The sequence below is a fragment of the Cygnus atratus genome, chromosome 25 (assembly GCF_013377495.2).
Source record: "Cygnus atratus isolate AKBS03 ecotype Queensland, Australia chromosome 25, CAtr_DNAZoo_HiC_assembly, whole genome shotgun sequence".
In the NCBI taxonomy this organism is placed as follows: Eukaryota; Metazoa; Chordata; class Aves; order Anseriformes; family Anatidae; genus Cygnus; species Cygnus atratus.
Genome location: NC_066386.1, coordinates 4137968 through 4158109, shown reverse-complemented (window position 1 = coordinate 4158109; position 20142 = coordinate 4137968). Strand labels below are relative to the sequence as shown.

The window sequence follows — 20142 nt, the reverse complement described above, 5'->3', positions numbered from 1 at the left end:
TGCTCAGCCAGCCACTACACAAGAAATGAAGGTTCCCCTACCCCTTTGCCACTAGGCAGAGGGATGGGATCTAAGAACTGGGCGAGTGGAAGCAGGTTCCTGTTCAGCACAGCAGGTGAACCCCCCTGTTGCCTACCTCACCTTCCCAGGTGCCCCTACACAACAGGTATGAGGCTCTGGAACTTAACGGGCAAGCAAATGGCAATGTGGACAAAGGTCCATCCACACTGGGGGAGTTGCCAAGGCGAGACAATCTATACCCCACATCACAACAACTCCCACCAAGAAAAAAAGGTTTATTGTCATAGGGGACTCCCTTCTGAAGGGAATGGAAGGCCCGATTTGCCATCCAGACCCAACCTATAGGGAAGTCTGTTGTCTCCCTGGGGCTCAGGTAAGAGTCATCACTTGGAAAGCCACTCACCTGGTACATCCCTCTGATTATTACCCTTTATTGGTTTTTCACATTGGCACCGATAAGATAGAAAAGGGAAGACCAAAAGTGACTGAAAGGGACTTTAGGGCTTTGGGGCAATTGGTTGAAGGATCAGGTGCACAGAGAAGAGCAAAATCAAGAGGACTCGTGTCAAGATATAGACAGTGTAATAAATGAAGAAAAGAGGGGAAAAAAACAAATGATGCATAGGCAATCATTCTGATGCAAAGGCACTCACCATCTCCTACAAGTAAACTGATGCCCAACCAATCTCTAAGCAATGCCTTCTCTGGAAGACAATGCCCCCTACCCCACCCTCACCTTGCCCCAGTTTCTCCCTCCCCTCCCCAGCCCTCCCCAGCCCTCCCCGGCCTTCCCCTCCCCTCCCCTCCCCTCCCCTCCCCTCCTCCCTCCTTTTCATATTTTATTTTTAGCATTGTATTAATGATATTGAATATGCTTTCAGACAGTTTAGGTCAGTAATCCTGGCTGCATCCCTGCCCAACTTTTTTCTCACTCCCAGTAGTATGGGGAAGTTCACATCCTGAAGCTGATGGGCTCTACCAAGCAGCCAAAGAGGGAATTTGCTGCTTCCAGACATTCATCCAGATGGATTTCTGCAAGCAGAGAGAAAAAGTAGAGGGCAAACACAACTCAGAAAGGGAAGACAGTGTGTATTGGCAGTCTCATAGACTGCCACACAGGAGCACAGGGAAAGAGGAACGTGGGTGTTGGCTGTGCATTTTGTGGGAAATGCCTAGAGTATGACTCCTCCCAGCAAAATCTACTTACCAGTTTGGTCCCGTAGCCACCTACAAGCCTTGGCCTCCAGAAGTTCTGACCAAGATACCCTCCATTTATACTGGTGCAACCAGACTAAGGCCAACACTGTGGCCCAGGCAGTTGGTTTCACATCCTGTGGAGGAAAATGGAACAATCAGGGGGAAAAGAAAGACCAAACCTAAAATAGCACAAACCTTTGGACAAATCTTTGCCTGAAAGGAGGACTTCCACACACACACAAACTCTCTAAGCTTCTGAAATCCTCAAAGCCAGAAAGTTCCCAGATACCTGTGTTGATTACATCTCTCCTTTCTACAAGCAGACAGCCTCAGTATCCTGACTGTTCTGATCTTCTCCTACTGGTTCAGCTCAGACTGGAAACTTGGAGGAGAGAAAGATTCAGCTCATGATATTTCCCCCCACCTGCCCCTGATCTGCTTACCTTACTGGGCCTTTGGCCATTAACTTCAGCCTTGCTGAGCCCCAAGGCTGAGGTCAGGGCTGAGGTCAGGTCCCACGAGCCATTTGCTTTCTGGAGTGCCACTACTGCCCTGAGACGGGAGAAGTCACACAATCTTGTCGACAACGGTGAAATTTTCCAGTCCCAACTTATGTGAAATGGTGGTGGTTCCTCCATCACCAGCTCTTCAGGAGGAGATTCCTGCTCTGGAAGACAGCAATATTCACATAGCTCATACAAGATAGGCAATGGTTAGTAACCTTAAATTCTGCCTTCTCCAGATATCCTCAACTGTCCTACATCCTTTCTGGGCTTTCCAAAGTTTTCCCAGTCCTCCAAAGGCATCCTGAACTTTTCCAGAATTCCAAGAGCATCCTCAAATTTTCCCAGTCCCTCACAGGTATCCTGACACTGCTGATCTTATAGGTCTTTTCCAACCTAAATGATTCTATGATCATTAAAGGTCCCTTCCAATCCACACCATTCCATGATTCTACAGCATTTAAAGACCCACTTCATCCTTCTCCACCATCAGTTCTTGAACCCACCAGTCTTATCATGAGCTGCTCCTTTCCACATTCTGGGATGTAAGACTTCTTTGAAGCTACAACAGCACTGCAATACATGAGTGTGAAGGTGAGGAGGGTCAAGCACAGACCATAGGACATTAACGTTCTAGGCATGGCTGAGTTTTGTAGCAGAATTAAGAGCTTTTATGGGCAGAAGAAGAAGTATTGGAGAACAAAGAAGTTGGGGGCAGAACTAGGGATCATGTAAAGCTAGCCTAAATGTATACAAAGTAATTTAGGTTGGCAGGAATCTCTGGAGGTCATCTAGTCCAATGCCATAATTCAAGGAAGTTTTCATTTAGATCAGCTTGCCCAGGAACTTATCTTGAACAGCTCCAAGGTTGAAGATTCCAACAGTTCCTGGCTATTCTTATGATTAAAAAAAAAAAAAAAAACTTCCTCATACCCATTCAATATTTCCCTTGTTCCAACTTGTATCAATTGCCTCTTATCCTAATGTCATGTACCTCCAAGTCTCCGTATTCTTTGTATCTTCCTCCAGTCAGGTAGTTGTAGACAAAAGTAAGGTATCCTTATTAACAAAACCAGTTCCTTCAACCTCTTTTAGCATGCCATGTATTTCAGCCCCCTCACTTTAGTGGCCTTCCTCTAGATTCATTCTAGTATATCAATGCTTTTATTGTAATGAAAGAGTTTCCAGTAACTATTGCACGTCTTTTCTTTCTGTTTGGACACTACAGTCAGGCTCAGCTGACTCTGGATGCCTCCCCTAAAAGGCCTAGTTTGTTCTCACCAGTGCCTGGGCACTATACCTATTCTGAAGCTGCAGATCTGCAGGTTGAGCAGGAGCCTTCCTATTGGTGCCAGAAGTCACAAGCCTCCAGCTTTCTCCATTCTGACTGTGAATTCCAGATGTCCTATCTTCCTTGCTTCATGTCACTCAAAATCTCTCTGCAGACTTTCCACAAAGACCACAACAATCTCCTCTTCATTCACCTTGATGGTGTGCAGTGTGCTCATTACATTTAGTTCCTTCAGTTAGCAGCTCCAGGCCTTGTCTAGAGTATACCTCTCACAGAGGAGGGCACTTCTACCCCAGCCCCAGAGAGAAGCACCAGCCTCTCTCTTCAGCTCAAGACCTAGACAGCAGTCTCTTCCTTTCATGCTCTGTCTGGACTGAGGCTTCCAATGCACTATGGGCAAATTTGCTTTGCCTATTTCTCCATCCGTCACCAGCACAGTGATAATCAGGAAGTCTGGTGAAAAAATAAATACTGAAAGGAGAGTTCACCCGTTATGCAACACATCAGAGAATCCACAGTTGAGAATTTTCTACTTACCTTTACAGGGGGATGAAAGCTTGGTCAGTGCTACAGCGTCAGAGGCTTTGGGATGAAGCATCTCAAGACAGAACTGGAACTTTTGGACCATCCAAAACTTGGTGGAGTCGAACCACACAGGCCTGAAGCCACACCAGAGGAGCTGGCAGGGAACCAGGTTGCGAGAAGGAGGAAACAGCATGGGGGAGTCTAGAGGCAAAGAATCTGAGAGAGAGGCAGGAAGATGGGGAGTGAGGGTTAGACTTATGTATTTTAGAGATAGGCAAAAGGTTGTTCAGGCCCACAGGATATGGGGCTGGTGATGGTGAGGAGGCATCAGACCAGCAAGTTCCACTTTCCCCTTACAATCCTGTCCCCACTATTCTTGGCCTTACCACGGTGGCAGGTATCCATCAGTTCCATGCGTACAGCTGTGCTGGATGTGAAGGGGGATTGGACCCCCAGGCTGACGCTGAACTTAACTGCATTCTGCCAGATGTCCTTCTCTGACCTGCTTGTCCCACCCCGGGAAAGTTTCCACAGCAGATGCATCAAGGCCATACGGTGCACAGGCAGCCTGCAGGGAAAGGGAGTTAGTCCTTGTTTCCACTGTGGGTAGAGGGATGAGATCATAGAATCATAGAATGATTAAGGTTGAAAAAGACCACCAAGATCATCCGGTCCAACCTTCCCCCTACCACCAATACCACCCACTAAGCCATGTCCCTAAGCACCACGTCCAACCTTTCCTTAAACACCCCCAGGGCGGTGACTCCACCACCTCCCTGGGCAACCCGTTCCAATGCCTGACTGCTCTTTCTGAGAAGAAATGTCTCCTAATTTCCAACCTAAACCTCCCCTGGTGCAACTTGAGGCCATTCCCTCTTGTCCTGTCACTGGTTATCTGCAAGAAGAGGCCAGCACCCAGCTCCCCACAACTTCCTTTCAGGTAGCTGTAGAGGGCAGTAAGATCTCCCCTGAGCCTCCTCTTCTTCAGACTAAACAACCCCAGTTCCCTCAGCCACTCCTCATAAGACTTGTGCTTCAGACCCTTCACCAGCTTTGTAGCCCTTCTCTGGACATGCTCCAGGGTCTCGATGGCCTTCTTGTAGTGAGAAGCCCAACACTGAACACTATTCAAGGTGTGGCCTCACCAGAGCAGAATATAGATCACGTCCCTGGTCCTGCTGGCTACATGATTCCTGATACAAGCCAGGATGCCAGTGGCCTTCTTGGCCACCTGGGCACCTGGCTGGCTCATGTTCAGGCAAGCATCAATCAGCAACCTCAGATCCTTTTCTTCTGCACAGCTTTTGAGCCACTCTCCCTCAAGCCTGTAGTGCTGCATGAGGTTGTTGGGACCAAAGTGCAGGACCCGGCACTTAGCCATGTCGAACCTCATCCCATCGGCCTCTGCCCGTCAATCCAACCTGTTCAGGTCCCTCTGCAGGGCCTTCCTGCCCTCCAGCAGATTGACACTTCCCCCCAACTTGGTGTTGTCTGCAGACTTACTGAGGGTGCACTCAATTCCCTCATCCAAATCATTAATAAAGATATTAAAGAGAATGGGCCCCAACACTGACCCCTGGGGAACACCACTGGTGACCAGTTACCAGCTGGATTTCACTCTGTTCACCACCACTCTCTGGGCCCAGCTGTCCAGCCAGTTTTTAACCCTGCAAAGAGTGTACCCGTTCAAGCCATGTGCTTCCACCTTCTGCAGGAGAATGCTGTGGGAGGCCATGTCAAAGGCCTTGCTGAAGCCTAGGTAGACTACGTCAACAGCCTTTCCTTCAACCAAGGCTGCTGTGGAGTAGCAGCAGGAGTAAAGAGGAGGGGGCAGTGGGGCAATGGTCACCCAAATCCTCTCCCCAGGTCAAGGCAGAGGAGACAAGTTGGGAGCACTGGAAACCCATATTGTCTTCCCATCTCAAGGTATGCAAGCAAAGGACACCTATTGTCCCTCCTCCAGACCTTGATAATGTCCCTTTGTCTTGTGGGCCATTGTGTTATCCTCTCACCTGTCATCTGCTGATGGGGACAGTGAGAACCTGAGTGTGTAATCGAAGGACTGGCTGCCCACATGGTACTTTAGGGTCACAGCTGCCACATCTGCCTCTGGATCCTGGGGACACAATAGAAAGAGTCAGACAGAAAAGTTTATCTGCAAGGCACAGGGAGGCTGGCCACTTAGCTTCCCTCTCTGCTCTGCTAAAGTAGTAGATAGATGTCCATAGTTGGAGCAGAGGCAGTGGCATCTCAGGGGGAAAAAACAGGGTTCACAGAGACATAACACTGGTCTTTCCCAGGTCTAGCAGAGGTGAAGGACTCCCTGTGTTGAGAATGTGAAACTGGGAGTGTTTCCTATACCTTCCAGAAAGCCTTGCTCCTGGATCTGATTTCTCACCTGTGCTTGTCCATGGATCTGGGCATAGATGATGCTCTGATGTCCCTGGAAGATAGACTCAGGAGCTTTTCTAATCATTGTCACCTCCAGGCCTGGTGGAAGGTCCCAGCGTAGTGAGATCTCACTTGCCAGAGGCTGCAGGGCCTGCTGCAGGCATTTCACTGCCTGGTGAGGGAACACAGAGAGCACAGACTACTGGAGGGGGTCTCTGAGTTGGAGTGGATGATGGCAATTGGATTGCCTTGCATATCTAGGAGAACCATTGGAAGCACTGAATAGAGCAATGGGAGTGCTGGAAGCACAGGCACCTGGGCAGTTACCTCAGATGTCATGTCCAGCCTGGAGTGGATGCACACACATTCACCCTTGGTCTCCAGGGAAATGGCCTGGGAAAGGTTGAAGCTGTCACAGCTGTTAACAGGAAAACAGAAACACCTGTACAGGAAAAAAGAGGAAGGTTAGAGAGTGGACAAAGGTGATAGGTAAGAAGGACAAGAGTGGTATAAAGGAAAGGTAGGAGTGTTTTTAATTTTAGGAATGAAACTGATTCAGCTTTCTCTCACCCTGGAGTGAGAGAGTTTGCCTGCTGTGTAGGGAGAGGTTAAACTGGTTTGGGTTATAGAGGTCATGGGAATGGGTTTTGGGCCCTCAGAGCACACTGAGGTATTGCATGGTGAGGGGGAAGAGGAAAAGTGCTGAGAACAGCCTGGAAAAATTGTGAGAGAAGGCCCGCTACAAGAAGAGTATAGGCAGTCTCAGTGAGCTAAGGAAAGTGTGTGTGGAGGTCATTGCTGACGTCCCATCAAAGTAAAGAGAAGATGTAGGACAGACTAGGACCTGAGAGAATTTTTGAAAGACTGACAGTCAGGGCAAGTAACCATGCTGGGGGACAGGAACAGGGCTCCCTCATTACCGATGGTCATCACGGTAGCGGTGGACTTCAGCCATGATAGCTTCCTCTTCGCTGGAGATCTTCCTCTGGATGAATATGAAGAGCTGAGGCAGAGAGGAGGGGAAACAAAGGTTTTTAGAGCTGTGCACCCTCACAGAGGAAAGACACTACATGGCAACTCAATGCAAGCGCCAGCAGCATGACTCACGATGAGTACTGAAATCTACCTTTGCCCCAGTGTTTACATTCTTTCACCTCCCCATTACCCTTTGTGCCCTGATACCTGGCGGGGATGCCCACGAAGGAGAGGTGTGCTGTAGATAGACTTTAGGAGGCCCAAGAGGTCACAGCCCCCTAGATCAGGGCAGATGGAAGAGAGGCGTCTCACAGCATTGTCCATGCTTTCCTGCGTGTATTCCACACTTTGCCTGTGGGATAGCAAGCAGAATGTCAGAGGGAGAGAACCTGGTCCACAGCTATCCCCACACGACCACTTTCCAGGAAAGCCCTACCTCACCACCAGTGTTCTAGAAGCAGCCTGAAAGGAGAACTTACTCTATCAGTGCCCGTAACAGATCCAAACCCACAGCTGCCATCCAGCTACAGCTTGTCCCATAGTTTCACTTAGAAGAGTTATACTCAACTTGCCCCTTGGCCCTGACCCAACATCATCCCCAACTCACGGATAGAAGGCTTTGAAAGTGGCCCCAAAGCTGTAGATGTTGAAATAGCAGCCCCCAGGCAAACTCTTGAGGAGGAAGAGCAGTGTGTTCTAGGGACAGACAGAAGGATGGGCAGAGCTTAGATGGGAAAGCTAGACAGAACATCCACTCCCATGAAGCAGCTTGCCTCTATCCCCATCACCTGAGCAGAAGTATTGTGAAAAGTCCCCACTGAAGACCTCCTCAGATGGTACCTGTGCATCCTGGAAGAGGCTGCAGTCTATGAGAAAGAGGAATTCCCCAAGTTGGCCTGTACTGGGCACCACTTCAGGAATGCTGGGCTTCAGTGTCACCATCACCACAGGGTCTCCCAGCAGAGATCCTGGAGTGTGGGGGGAAGCAAGGAGGATTTTTTGGTTGGAACCCCCTTCTCTGTCTCTTTGCTTTTGTCCTACACATTGCCTTTAGCTCCAACCTATGATATTAACTTAGAAGGAGCTGTTGACTCCCTCAAGGGTAGAAAGGCCTTTCAAGGAGATCTTAACAAATTAGAGGGCTGGGCAATCACCAACAACATGACATTTAACAAGAGCAAGTGCCAAATTCTAGATGGGTCTAGAGGGAAGACGTATGAGGAGCAGCTGAAGTCACTTGGTTGGTTTGTTCTAGAGAAGAGTAGACTGAGGGGAGACCTCATTGTGGCCTACATCTTCCTCATGAAGGGGAGTAGAGGAGAAAGTGCAGATCTCTTCTCTTAGGTGACCAGTGACAGGACTTCAGGGAATGGTATGAAGCTGTGTCCAGGGAGGTTCAGATTGGATATTAGGAAAAGGTTCTTCACTGAGAGAGCAATTGGGCACTAGAACAGGCTCCCCATATAAGCGGTCATAGCACCAAGCCTGTTGGACTTCGAGAAGCATTTGGAAAATTCTCTTAGGCATATGGTTTAATCTTAGATAATCCTGAATGAAACCATGAGTTGGACTTCATGATCCAAGTGGATCCCTTCCAACTTGTGATATTCTGTGATTCTATAATTTGATGAAGCTATTGCCTGAAAATTCCTCAGATTTCCCCAGTCTCCCTGGCGCTCAGTTCTGTCATCCACACTCACCAGGTGCAGCTTTGGGATCTCTCCTCTCCACCACAGCACTGAGATTGTGAGGCCCTTTATAATACACAAGCAATTGCAAATCATCAAAATGCCAGGGTGTTGATTTCAATGAAACCTGAGGACAAGTGGGGTGTGGGGAGGAAAGAGAACCAAATAAAAGGACCAAGGAGCCCTTAGGATCATCAGTACATCACAGACCCTTCCCTACTTTCCCACTTTGGGACTCTGGCATCTGACAAGGCCATACCTCAGCAGATGTCTGATCTGGAGCTGTGTATTGCAGAGGGGTGTGGCTGCTGTTAATGTCTATATGAGACACACCACAGGCTGACTGCAGGCATATTCTAAAGCGCAGGTTTTCCAATATCTCGTCCTCAGAAATCCGCCAGCCTGTAGGGACAAAAAGATGTGAGAAGGTGAAAGGAGAGAACATAGGGCAGCAGACAGTGATTGTGGAGTACTATCTGTAATGGGTGGTGGTGGTGGGTCAAATGTGGAATCTGAGATTTCCTCACTGCAATGCTTTTATGGGGGGATATCTAGTCTCACGGTGTGAACTGTATAGGAATTTGTGGGGATCTTTTGCTGTGGAATATGTGGGGAGACTTGGCGGGCTCCTAGCTGTGAGGTATGAGAGGTTATTTTCAGATTCTATCAGTGTGGCATGTGTGCAGCTATGGGGTCCTGCCCCGCAGAGATGGTGAGGAGGACGGTGCTCCTACCTGGTATAGGCACCTGTGGCCTATATACTATACACTCACTAAAGCGTGTATGTTGGGGGAAAAGGTCTCGTGGCCAGCAAAACAAGGCAGATCCATCAGTATGCAGCGGCAGCTCCTGGATATAGCACAGGTTGATGGCCACCTCCCTGTTAGGAGGCAGGGTCCCCAAGAAACAAGCAAACACTGGACCCCAAATATGTGGCTGATCTTGCAGGTATCTCAAATTCTCCATGCCTGAAGTGGCTTTGTGCAGCTTCTGGGCCTACCACAAAGGGAGAAAAATGTGTTACTGAGGTCTCAGCAGAATTTTATTCTCTCACTTCCACACTTCACTTCAACCCGAACCCCTCTCCCTGCCCCATCACCCCCATCCTCACCCCCCCCCCCCCAAAGAATCAGAGTACCTCCTCCTTGTCCCAGAGCATTGCTTCAATACGAGTGTCCCCCATGGTAGCATAGAAGGTGTATACAACAGTGTCAGAGTCCACAGGAAAGATGAACATGATCTCCTCAGAGACTTGCTGCTTATTGCGGAAAAACAGCTTAGACTCCACATCAGCCACAAAATCCTGGATGGTTACATTTACTGCCACAGATTCCAGCTCTATTTCAAGATAGATTGAAAAGATCCATATTCCCCTGTCGAATAAGCCTGAGGAAGACATAACGATTGTCAGAGTCACTGGTTGACTGTAGAGGATTTTAAATTTGAAGTGTCTGCTTGCAATAGGCAACATTTGTGTGTCCAAACTTGCCACAGAAATACAATTTGCAAAAGCTGACAAATAGCAATGAAAGGTCCCTAAGGCTGCCAGCATGTTTCACTTGGACCACATTTCCTCATCTCTCTAAGCCCCTTTCTGTCCAGCATGGACCTCAGATCACCTAACTGTTCCATGCTTCACCTTAATTCAGACCTATCATGGCATTGTGAGGAGTCTGTCTGTCCTTCAATATGTAGAATGAGATAGCCCCACAACAAGCTTCGTGCAAATGACAGGAAGTGCTCTGCAGCTCTTCAAACCTTCATACTGTTATCTCACAGACAAGGAGCAAGTCCTACCTCCTGTTTTGAGACTAATGTTCCAGAGAGATTAACTTAAGTGGATATATGACTCATTTTGCACTACTAAAAAGGAAGGAGGGATCCTAGCATAACATAAAAGGTGGAGTCACAGGAGGTCCGCATCATCATCTCATTTCTTGATGGCTTCCCTGGAAAGCCCTGAGCACTACGGGTGAAATGAATCACATGTACAACAACTTCTTTTTTCCTATGCAACTCAGAAAAAGTAAATACTGACTACAGGCCATGCCACTGAGTTCCCAGAACACAAAGAAATGTGCTTCCCTCTCAACCATTCAAGAAATCAGTTCCTTTCCACATTGCTCTCCAGCAAAAATCTTCCCCGCTGTTCAGAGACACCACACTCTTGGCCCCAACTCACTCCTGTACATACGACGCTTGCTCAGGATGCCACTTGGCCTCATCTTGACTTTCTGGTTGAAGACAGGTTCTGTGTGGGAAAGAGCATAAAGTGAGTTATGAGGACCTCATGAAAGAAACTGGGCACCTCCATCTTCCCTTCCTCTAAGACAGGAAGCTCCCACCAACACACATGGCCAAGATGACTCTTGCTTCCTCACATCCTTATCTCAAGACTCTTTTTCACTAGCCTGGTTGTAGATTGGTAGGAGAGAGGCCTGCGATGGGAATGGCAGATGTCCAAAAAATCTGTTGGTTCAAGGGGTATGTGTGTGCTTAATTTACACTAGACAGGGAAGGGAAGATGGCAGATATAATGGGTAAGAGACTGAGAAACAAGGCAGACCATGGGTTTGGGCCTGAGAGGTGGTAATTTCACATGGAGGAAACCAGCACCAATGATGACAGGAAGAAATGGACAGAGGGGTGGACAAAGAGCAGATGAAACATAATCTGGGCAGATGGGTGGATGCATACATGGATTTGTGTGAGGAGAGTGGCAAAGCGGTTGGTTGGAGAGGGCTGTATTTAGTGGCAGCAGGAGTGAATGGCAGAAAAATATGAACATACGGAAAGTTGGGCAGGAGAATGGATTAATGAATTTGTAGTTGGATGCAAGGATGGCCATCCAGGCCAGTGGGGGGCAGATGAGTTTGTGGTGGTTTTACCCAGCTGGACAGCTAAGCTCCACCTCAACTGCTCTATCACTCTCCCTTCTCAAAGGGAAAGAGGGAGAACATACGATGAAAAGGGCCCAAGGGCTGAGATAAGGGCAAGGCAATCATTCAATAATTATCGTGACAGGCAAAACAGACTGAGTATAGGTAGGCTAGAGAAATTTATGACCTATTACTAACAAAATAGAGAAATTAGAAACTAAAACAAAACCATACCAAACAAAACAAAAACCTAAAAACACCTTCCCCTCATCCACCCTCTTCCAATTCCTCCACCCAAGCAGTGCAGGGGAAATGGGGAAATGGGGGCTGCAGTCAGTCTATAGCATTTCGTCTCTGCCACTCCTTCACAGTCACTCTGCCCCTGCTCCACATGGGGTCCCTTCCATGGGATGCCATCCTTCCCAAACTGATCCTGTGTGGGCTTCCCACAGGCAGCAGCTCTCCAAGAACTGTTCCAATATGGGTCTCTAGCACAGGGTCCATCCGTCTAAATCGGACTGCTCCAACATGAGTCCCCCACAGGTGGCAGCACATCCCAGATCCCCTGCCCCACTGTGGGACCCATGGTGGGACCCCATCCTCCACGGTCTGCAGCATGGAGATCTGCTCTGCCGTGGGACCCATGGGCTGCAGGGAGACAGCCTGCTCCACCAGGGGCCTCTCCATGGGCCACAGGGGAACTTTGTTCCAGCTCCTGGAGCACCTCCTACTCTCCTTCTTCACTGACCTTGGTGTCTGCAGGGCTGTTTCTCAGTCCTCTCACTCCCAGCTACTGTGTGCAACAGCTTTTCCCTTTCTTAAATCTGCTCTTACAAAGACACAAACAACATCAATTATTGGCTCTGCTCTGGCCAGGGGTGGGTCCCTTTGGGGCTAACTGAAACTGGTCCTTATCTAACATGGGGCAGCTTCTGGACTCTTCTCACAGAGGCCACCTGTGCAGCCCCCCACTACCAAAACTTTGCCACATATACCCAATACATTCCCCCAAGCCAAGAACAAGCTGAAAGATGGAAAAAAACATCTTCGAGTTCATCAGGTTTGTATGAAGCATAGGGTGATTTCTTACCATAAAAGCCAAAGAAACTCTCTAAGACTCTCATTTTGCAGTTTTAGAAAGCAGGCATTCTTTAATTGCGGTGCCAGACGCACAGGGGAACACTTCACCTAGTGTGCATACTGAGTTGCTCAATCACAAAGGTTATATGCAATCAAAATATACATATTTATTCGATTTCTATTGGATAATTATTATATTCATATTACGTTCCATAAATCATTAAAATACTCAAATGTTCCTGATGCATGCACATTTGTTTCTACTGGTGGTCTTTCAAGGTCTTCTGGTGGTCATCAGTAGTCTTCCTCGCTGTGTTCACTGGTTGAACCCAGTTCTTGTGATTGATCATGCCTTCTCATTCTTTCTTTTCTTATTGTTTCAACTTTGGCATGCACACTGAGCTTAGTCATTTACACATCCAAGGACATATGCATAACATGAGTTCCTCATCTCATCTTCTTCTGACACATCCTCCAGGCCTGGATCATCTTGCTTTCACTTTGAGGTACAAGTCTGTATTTGCTTACAGATGAAGCTGGCTAAGTAATACAAAGTTTCCAAACTTCCTCCTATCTAACTAAACATAGCAAAGGTTAGACCTATCTGCTCATAATGCATTTCAAATTTTGCCCCTTGCTCTATCAAAGGGGGGAAAACATATGTCTTTTGGGTTCAATATCATTTTGACCAGGTACCAATGGTAGGACATGGTTGCCAGCTAGTAGCACTAAGAAGCTGCAAGAGATCCAAAGAAATAGAGCTTAGCCACACAGCCCTGAGCAGAGGTGGTCCAATCTCCAGTCAGAAAGCTGGCCAGCAGCCTGAGCAATGTGATGGAAGTGTAGCAGATCTCCAAGCTGGACAAATTCACCAGCACATCAGTTTGTGCAGATGCTGATTTGTCACCATCAGCAATGAAGATTTTCCTAAGCACAGTCTGCAGAAGGAGAGAGAGAAGGAAGCAAAGCACCTAGAATCATGTGTGTTCCCAAATGCCAACATTTTCCCATTCTCCTTTCTCCATGCTATGTTGTTGGTTTTCTCTTCCCCTCCCTTCAGAAAGGGCACCTAGGAGAGAGAATATTTGTGAAAGGAATTACTGTCAGAGAGAAAGCAGTGTTGAAGACACATCAGTCAGTGTTCAGATTCCGTTCAAGGGCTCCATACTTACTGGAAGAAGAGGAACAGGTTCTCAGTGAGAGCTTGTCCTAAGACAACTCCCTCCAGCAAAACAGTTGAGTTACCCCATGAAGTTGCTCCGTGAAGGGTATTTGCTTAGACTTCAACAGTCCAATTACTATGCCTGAAGTTATTCCCAGCATGCTCTTCACAGGTGTTAAGGACAGAGTTCCTTTTGCTATCAGGCAGGAGAAAGCTTGGAAAGTGTGTACGAGGTGATTTAAATCTTGGATTCACAGTAAATGAAAGAGGGACCATTTGAGAATACAATTAAGTCATAATCCAGCACAAATATGTTTAGCTTTGATTATGGCATGGCAGAAGTTAACCATTGCTTGCAGAATTGCTGCATGAGCTTATATAATTAATTATTAGTCCATGTGATGGATAATATAGTAACATCACTAATAGGAGAGCTGCAGAATAAGGACTAAGTGGCTGCTTCTGGGTCAGTCTCAACTGACTCTTCAAGACAGAACTCACTTAGCAGGGGCTATACACAATCTGCCTGAAGAAACTGAGAAAGTACCAAAAGCTACAGGCCATTGAATTTAGAAGGGATAAAAGACCACTTAGATTCTGTGGGGTGCCGTTAGCAGGAAAATAATCAGTGAAGAACCCACTAGTAAACTGCTGTGAAGACGTAGCAATCCTGACCAGATGACCAGCACATAGAGGAACTGTTGATCCATACAGTAGTTAATCTGAGGAGGCCCAGGCCTGTGCTGCGCTGTGCTCCATGTCCAGATTGGCCTTCAGTGCTGCACAAATCTCCTGGCCACAGACTAACCTCAGCAGCTTATTGTAATGCAGGAGCCTACATGCAACTTCCGCTCTGTACCAGTGATTACAGCACCTGCATGCTGTTGCTTTTTTTGTAAAAGTGCAGCAAGAAGTAATCATGTGAACATCCTTTATGTTTTCCTGTAAGAAAATCCTCCAATAACTGAAGTGACGAGACCAAGGTAAACCACATGTGCATGGGAGATGCCCAGCATGCTGCACCAAATTGAAGACTCATCTAACTCATCTAATGCTTTACAGCTTCTAGTTCTCATAGCTCCCAGCATCAAAGAAAGGTGAAATTCTCTATATCATTCTCTCTTTTGGGTTAGCATTAATAAACAGCATTTTAAATGATACTTTACGAAGTCTGAGTGCTTTTTTTTTTTTTTTTTAAAGTGGGATCAAATCAAACCATCGCCTCCTAATCCAAAACATGATGCAAACCTTCTCCAGGCCGGCTCAACATGTCAGGAGGGATGATCTGATGATCTTGAAGCCCCTGTGCTGTGAATGTTGACTCTAAGGGCTAGTACACAGGTCCCATGGACCTCAGCAGGTTAGTTGGGTCTCAGGGGTGTGTGAATGCTTGTCCTAAAGGAACCTGGAAAGGTCTGCATACCTTTAACGTTATACTGCTATCAGTAACCATGACTGTGTGTAGCTACATTTTTGATAGGTATTCACTGCCTGTTATCAGAGTTAATCACAGCACAGTTATACTGTAGTCACATGCTGACAGATTTCAACAAACTTAACTGACCTAAATGTATTTGCTATTGCTGTGATTATCATATCTATATGCCATGGTTTATGTAAGTTGTTAAAGATCATTAAGCATGTTCTTCATAGTCACAAGTTTCTTTCTTCACTAGCTAATGCTTCACACTTTCCAGTAACAGAAAATGCTCCCCAAGTGATGTCATATCATAGCAGATGTCCTTTTTCGTATCAGTAGAAGAATTGGCACTGCATTTATCGGCTGTTTTGTCGTGTAGGTTTGGGGCTGTATGTTCAGTATTGCCAGTAGGTGGCTGAGTGGTGATGGTTAAGTGGGGAAGGAGCATCGCCTAGCGCATGCTTGTGGTAAATACCCAGAATGTGCCTGACTGCCTGCCCAGGGAAAGTCCATGTCTTGAGTGTTGTGGTTTAACCCAGCGAGCAGCTAAGGACCACACAGATGTTCGCTCACCACCCTCCTCCCCTCCCCCACCCCCCCACCGCTTCCAAAAAACACACACACATTGTAGGATGGGGGAGAGAACTGGGGAAAAAAATTAAAGCTTGGGGGTAGACATAAAGACAATTTAATAGGACTGAAAATGAAGGAATAATAATAATAATAATAATAATGGTAACAACAACAATAATGATGATGGTGATGATAAATATAAATGTAAATAATATGAGAGTATAGAAAGCAAGTGATGAACAATGCATCACTCACTACCTGCTGACTGATGTCCATCCCATCCCCAAGCAGTGGCCCCAGCCCACACTCCAGCCAGCCAGCCCGTATTTATTGTTCAGCATGACATCATACGGTATGGAATATCCCTTTGGCCAGTTCAAGTCAGCTGTCTTGGCTCTGTCCCCTCCCAGCCCTGTTTCTTGAGCATCCCCAGCCTCCTTGCTGGCAGGGCGGTGTGAGAAGCTGAAAAGTCCTTGACTTAGTGTAAGCACTGCTCTGCAAAAATTAAAACGTTGGTATGATATCAACATTATTCTCATCCTAAATCCAATATAGAGCATCATTCCAGCTACTAGGAGGAAAATTAACATTATCCTAGAAGAAACCAGGACAGCTCACAATGAACAATACACTAGTAGTTGTACTCCTAAATTCCACTGATTTAATGAATAAGATCTCCTGGCAGGAGAGGGAGACTCACACAGAGCCAGGATGATGGGGAATAGGGAGCAGGAGGGCTGCCAGGGGTTGTGCAACAGGGCACTGAAAGAGCAGGTGAGGATGTGGCGGATGGATGAATGTTGTGTGAAGGGGATGTAAGCGGGGACAGAATGAGAAAGGGAAGGAGGGATGTTCATTCACTGCCGTAGTGATCTTGGCTGGAGAATCATCACACACGAAGGAGTTAGTGATCCACACAACAGTTAACCTGAGGAGGCACAGGCCTGTTCTGTGCTGTGCTGCACATCCAGCTTCACCTTCAGGAGTGTGCTGGGCTGCACAAATCCCTTGGCTGCAAGATAACCTCAGCCAGATCACTGTAACAGGTCTGACACTGTAGCCTGCTCATTTTAACATATTGCATGCTGATCAGGTAGATCACCATTTCATGTTGCACAGCCTGGGGTTCCCAACATTGATGGGGATGTGATTATCTATGCTATCCTCTTTCTATATGTATCTTATTTCTTTACTGCCCTAAATCCAGAAAATGTCATTTAAAATGATACTTTACAGCATCTGAGTGTACTTTTTAATGGGATCATAGTAAACCAGCAACTCCTGGTGCAAAACACTTGATGCAGTCATCAGATCCCAGTGAGAAATGCCTTTCTGGAAAAAGGAAGAAGACAGACTGAGTGCCCGGCTGGCCTGCATGAAAGTGTGGGGGCAGCTTCAAGGTATTTTTTTTGCTCAGGGGGCTTTTCTCGTGATTTTGGAAAGGGAGGAGGAAGTGCCTCAGTGTTCCAGTCCAGCTGAAGTATTAACTTATTTCAGGGAGTAAGGAAGGAAAATTTGCACTGTGTTTGGTTGGTACCTAAGTGCTTGAAGCAGCCACAGGGATGTTTGGAGCTGAAGCAGCAGCTCTGCCTGAACTGCTGGTGCAGCAGCACCTGGGTGACAGGTTGCAAACAGTGGGGAGAAGGGGCAGGGTGGCCCGAGCACCTCTGAGGTATGAGCTTCTTGTTGGGGAGAACAGGGATTGGAGACCTTGGTGACCCTGGGATGAAGAGTGGAGAGCAGGGTTGGTGGACAAGTACAGCAACAGCATTTCTATCTGGCCATTGGAGATGACAAAGGCAAAGGAGAGGGGCTGAAAGGAAGCTTGGAGCATTGGGGCATCGGCCCTGCTCGCCTCTCCCCAGTCGACGAGGAAGAGGCACCTTGCTTAATTGTGTCCTCCCTCCCCGCAAATGAGACCAGGCAAGGGGGGACCCCTCTGCAAGCATAGCTCACAGGGAAGGCTGGGGGTGTGGTGGGGTGGGGGTGGGGGATGAGTGTCTCCCATGTTCTCTATGTGCTCTGCTTGTAACACTGGGCAGATGGTGTAATAAGCAATGGGCTATGACTGTCCTACATACAGGAGCAGAAGTCAGCCTAATGCATGGAAATCCACCCTGTTGCCCCAGGAATAAACATGAATGTTAACACAAGCAGGGCGGGGGCAGGAAGGGGAAGAACTGTCTTGCAAAGTCATTCTAAGCTCTCAGCCGGGAGGATGTGATGCATGACCATGCAGTTCCATTCCAGGCATAATGATACAGCACCTAGAGGGAGCTCAGAACTGTGAGCTCTTGATGATCATCCGCAGTCAGGGTGGGATTTCTGAGGGAATGGTTCTTGGGAACCTCCCTTTTGTTCCCAGGAGATGGAGAGACTCCAGCACTCCTGACTCAGCTCAGCATTAATGGCAGTCTTGTATTCTCTGCCAGGCTGCCCCAAACAGAGTTACCGAGTTAAGGGGATTTTAACACATGTAAATTTGAAAGGACCCCATAAGAATCAAAGACAGTTTTTCATCTGGGTTTGGGGTCTGCACATAGCAAAAGTACAGAATGAGAAAAATAGAAAAGAAGAAAGGAAGGAAAATGACTATGTCCAAACCTGCCACCAGGGACCACTCACCACAAAAAGTAAGGACAGGTATAAGTGTCCACACCTTACTCATGTAAGAAAGTGATACTCTCATACACACATACTCTTTGTCCATGGTGCTCTCAGAGACTCCTGTCTTCAGTCAGCTATCCTTGCTACCAGTTTCTTTAAGCTGTACATGGATAAACCTCCAGTTGCTGGAGGACCCCATTGTTAGAGGAGTTCCTGTGAAGACCGTTGCTATTTGATAAAACTGAGTGGTGCAAAATTAGTAGAGGACTGACTAAGGATATAATTCTGTGTTCATAGCAGAAATTTTGTTTTACCAGCAGCCAATTTTAAGAAATCTAGTAACAAAATACGTATGCTAATACACTTGTTCTGCATTATTATGAATTTATGAATATCATAATATTTGCATGTATGTCTCATTGGCAATTTGAATCTTAGCTTGCACACTTTCTGTCCTCAACCATGAAGATCCCAAATATATAGGCAACATTTAAACTAATTTACTCAAACCAGTTCCATTTTTGGACTCTTTCTGAGGGTATACGTTGTTCTTAGTCTCATGCAAAAGCCCTACAAGTAACAAGAGATGAGCAGACTCATTGCCCAGAGCAACAGAAATGAACAGCAACACAAGTTCCATGCCCCACAGCCTGGCAGGACTGGGCAATAAAAACAGAGAGACATGCAGAAGCCTCCTAACCTTTGCAGCAGTACAGCAAGCACAAACAAACGTGCACATGTGCACAGAACAGCTGTAAGGATGGATGCAGAGGCACACACTCACCATGGAACAGCAGCCTGCAGCAGGAGCAACAAGCAGACAGACTCAGGAATGGTTCTGTGACTGAACCCTGTCAACTGCAGCATGAAAGTATGGACAGAGGTGCTCAGACGAGGAGGAGGAGGAGGAGGAGGAGGAGGAGGAGGGATGATCTCTGCAGGAAGTGGGAGGGACAGATAGGAACTGAGTTCACTGTTACATTGCCTGTGTAGCTGCCTGGAATGCAGCCAAATGTGCACTCAGGGCTGGGAACCAGGGATGCTGCCGGTCCTTCCTGCTGGGCTGGGCTAGGGGGACTGGAGATGCTGCCAGCCCTGCCTATTGGGATGGGTGGAAGGCACTGGGTGTAGGGATTCTCAAGGTCTCTGGACTGTTCTGGAATGTCAGTGGAGCCATGAAGAAAACAAGGCCATGGGGAACCTGCATGGGAAGTGCTTTTTTGGCCTGGATGGAGGAAAGAGGCCAGGGAAGACACTGACAGAGACCGTGTTGGCCACCTCCTGGGGGCTCCGAGCCAGGGATGCCACTTGCAAAAGGCTTGTTGTGTGCAGCCAGGGCTATCAGGGAGCAAACTACAGCAGCGTTGCACAGGGTGGGGGTTCTGCCCAGTACTGCCCACTCTGCTGAGCGGCTGGGCTCAGGGGATGGGGGCAGGCTCCTGTGTTCCCCTCAGGAAGCACCCCACAGCCAGAAGCAAAAGTGGGTGCTGAGCAGGTAGCGTCTCCAAATGGCCACCCCAGTTTCCCCTGCACCCACACAAGTACTTCAAACAAGTTCATCAGTTGGCCTTCCTGATGCTCTTCCCTGCCTATTACTTTGCCAACATGCCTCATTGGGTCCGACAGGATACAGGTAGGGAGCCAATTTTAGAGCAGTGAAGAAGCCTTGGAAGAAGAGATGGGCATCTTGGATCTTTCTTGTAGACATTGCTGAGCTTGCTTGGAGGCATACGCCCACAGAGAATTGAATGCCAAAGCTGAAAATGGTTTGGTAATGGATGAGCCTATACCCAGAGGTGGGGTACTGTTTTCTTGAGGACCACTTAGACC

At 47.5% G+C, this 20142-nt stretch overlaps 1 protein-coding gene and 1 long non-coding RNA gene across 2 annotated transcripts; both read right to left on the bottom strand.

The window, feature by feature from the left end:
* Positions 1-1037: 1037 nt before the first annotated feature.
* LOC118258922 (von Willebrand factor A domain-containing protein 5A-like) lies at positions 1038-10816 on the bottom strand. Its single transcript, XM_035568026.1, is given in 16 exon segments — positions 1038-1352; positions 1662-1885; positions 3550-3753; positions 3924-4105; positions 5550-5653; positions 5936-6100; positions 6256-6370; positions 6849-6931; positions 7111-7255; positions 7511-7599; positions 7744-7871; positions 8604-8718; positions 8851-8993; positions 9365-9587; positions 9730-9977; positions 10774-10816. Coding segments are annotated over 16 exon segments (2526 nt in total).
* A 1784-nt stretch (positions 10817-12600) lies between these two features.
* LOC118258878 (uncharacterized) lies at positions 12601-19209 on the bottom strand. Its single transcript, XR_004781909.2, has 3 exons — positions 19097-19209; positions 13723-13956; positions 12601-13619 (listed from the first exon to the last, which is right to left on the bottom strand). It is a non-coding gene; the product is annotated as an uncharacterized LOC118258878 (long non-coding RNA).
* Positions 19210-20142: the final 933 nt, after the last annotated feature.